The sequence below is a fragment of the Geospiza fortis genome, unplaced genomic scaffold (genome assembly GCF_000277835.1).
Source record: "Geospiza fortis unplaced genomic scaffold, GeoFor_1.0 scaffold14, whole genome shotgun sequence".
In the NCBI taxonomy this organism is placed as follows: Eukaryota; Metazoa; Chordata; class Aves; order Passeriformes; family Thraupidae; genus Geospiza; species Geospiza fortis.
In genome coordinates, this window is record NW_005054512.1 from 979,439 (window position 1) to 981,752 (window position 2,314).

General features: G+C 59.6%; 1 protein-coding gene across 1 annotated transcript in view; it reads right to left on the minus strand.

Moving 5' to 3' along the window:
• Positions 1-1,619: 1,619 nt before the first annotated feature.
• The window catches only part of PGC (progastricsin), a 6,682-nt gene continuing 5,987 nt past the window's right edge, over positions 1,620-2,314 (minus strand). Inside the window, exons 10-11 of the mRNA XM_031063554.1 lie at positions 2,042-2,052; positions 1,620-1,896 (exon numbers count right to left, since the gene is read on the minus strand). Of these exons, the coding sequence (XP_030919414.1) occupies positions 1,689-1,896; positions 2,042-2,052 (219 nt within the window). The 3' untranslated portion in view covers positions 1,620-1,688. The remainder of the gene's footprint in view (positions 1,897-2,041; positions 2,053-2,314) is intronic.

Genomic DNA, 2,314 nt, shown 5'->3' on the forward strand with positions numbered 1-2,314 from the left:
GAGCTGCGGCCCGCGCCTGCCGGGACTTGTAGTCCCCGCCCGGCCACGGCGGAGCTCGGGCTGGGCGCTTTCCTGCCCTGAAACAGGCGGGGCGTCCTCCCCTAAAATGTTTATTTTTTTTCTCCTCTAAAGTGGGTGTTTCCCCCCAAAAACGGGGCGGAAGAGGAGGGATGGGGTGGGAGGTGAAGGCAGCGCTGTGCTGGGGTTGTGCAGTGCCGGGAACCAGGTTGGTGCATCCCTTCTGTCAGGAGCACGGGGGGTTGTGGGGCTCCTTGGACCAGGATCCTGCATCCCTTAGCACCACGATCCTGCATCCCTTTGGACTGGGATCACACAAGGATCATGGAGCTCCTTGCACCACGATCCTGCATCTCTTTGGACCAGGATCCTGCATCCCTTTGGACGACGATCCTACATCCCTTTGGATTAGGACGACAGGGGGATCATGGAGCTCCTTGGACCAGGCTTTTACCACCCCTTGCGCCACGATCCCCCGTCTGATTGTGGCCCTGGCAATGTCCCCACATCCGCCCTGATCTCCCTCCTGACCCCGCTCAGCGCCTCTGACCCCCAGCCCAAACACGGGACGCCGATCAAAAGCCAAACGCCGTCGTTATCACCCAATTAAAGGATTTTTTTTTTCTCTCCCAGCTCCAGCTTTCCGGAAAACAAAGGCACAGCCGCGCACGCCCCTTCCAGCAAGTGGGAATTCCTCTGGGAATGGGCAGCAGCGTTCCAGCTTCCATCCAAGCTTTTGGCCATGGAATGATGCTGGGAATCTTCAGAAGCTCGGGAAATCCCCACGAGGTTCCTGATGGGCCTGGGCAGGTCCTGCAGGGAGCAAAGGGGACAGCAAAGAGCGCAGGGACGTGGGCAGCCTTTGCTGGGCACCACCACCCCGTTTCCAGCGGAAAATTCCCATTCCAGAGGGAGGAGGAGGAGGAGGAGGAGGAGGAGGAAGAGGAGGAGGAGGAGTGCCCTTCCCTGCTGTCGGTGCCCTCCTAATCTCGGTCTCAGCGCGCTCAGCCTGTGTCAATATTTTGACTCAAAGCTCGGAGCGCTTTGTGTCCTTCCCCCGGGAGGTGGCAGAGCCCTGAACGCATCTGAGAGCGAGCTCCGGTGATACAGAACTGCTAAAAATCTCAAAAACCACTCTGGGTGCTGGGAAAGAGCGGGGTCACCCAACCTCCCCCCGCCCGGGGTGTTCCCCATCCCCTTGGGCCACGCCTGCTCCCAATTCCCGATATTCCAGTGCGGTTTTCCAGCCCCATTTGAGGGCTCAGGGATCATTTGGGTGTCCTGACTCACCTCACAGCCTCAGGATCCCGCCTGGATACACCACGGGGCTTTGGCCAAGCTTCTCCAGCTGCAGGGAGGCCCAGGGGCTTCCCCTCTGAGGCTTCCCGAGGGTTGGAGGTGGGGACTGGGGACTTATCCCAGAGTCTGGAGCTCATCCCAGCACTTACCTTGCTGGAAAAGGGAATTGTGAGCCAGGGAACCCCTCAGGCTGCTCCCAACAAACCCAGGAGTTCGGAGATCATTTGGGATGGCAGGGTTTATTTGTTACAGGATCCGTGAGCACACACTGACACACAAATCCCGAGGGATGGGCATGGAAAGGAGCAGAAATGTCCCTGGGAATGCTGCGGCACCCCATGGGCCGGGAGAGGGGCTGGAATTTGCTTCCTCTAGGCTGAGACGGCGAAGCCCACGCGGTTGTTGGCCATGTCAAAGATGGTGTAATATTCCTTCAGGAAAACGTTTCCCAGGATCCAGAGGGGCTGCCCGTCCTGGGAGGGCAGGTAGGTGGCCTCGATGGCCAGGGTGCAGTAGCCATTGCTCTGGAGGGGGCAATAACGGGGGGTCAGCACCTCCAGCAGCACGGGGCGAGCGTCGCTGCTGGAGCTACGGGCTCTTCCCGGGGCCTCGGGAATTCTCTGAATGCCTCAGGAACTCTCAGGAATGCTCGAGATGTTCCTGGTGCCTCAGGATGTTCCTGGTGCCTCGGGAATTCTCGGGATGTTCCTGGTGCCTCGAAAACTCTTGGGAACACTCGAGATGTTCCAAGTGCCTGGGGAATTCTCGGGCTGCTCCCGGTACCTCAGGAACTCTCAGGATGTTCCTGGTGCTTGGGGAACTCTCAGGAATTCTTGGGATGTTCCCGGTGCCTCAGGAACTCTCAGGAACCCCTGGGGATGTCCCTGACACCCTGGGAACCCTGGGGATGTCCCTGATACCCACGGAACCCTGTGGAATTTGGGGCTGCAGCCCACAGACCCCACGCACGTACGTTGAGGACGTAGGCGGGCGCGGG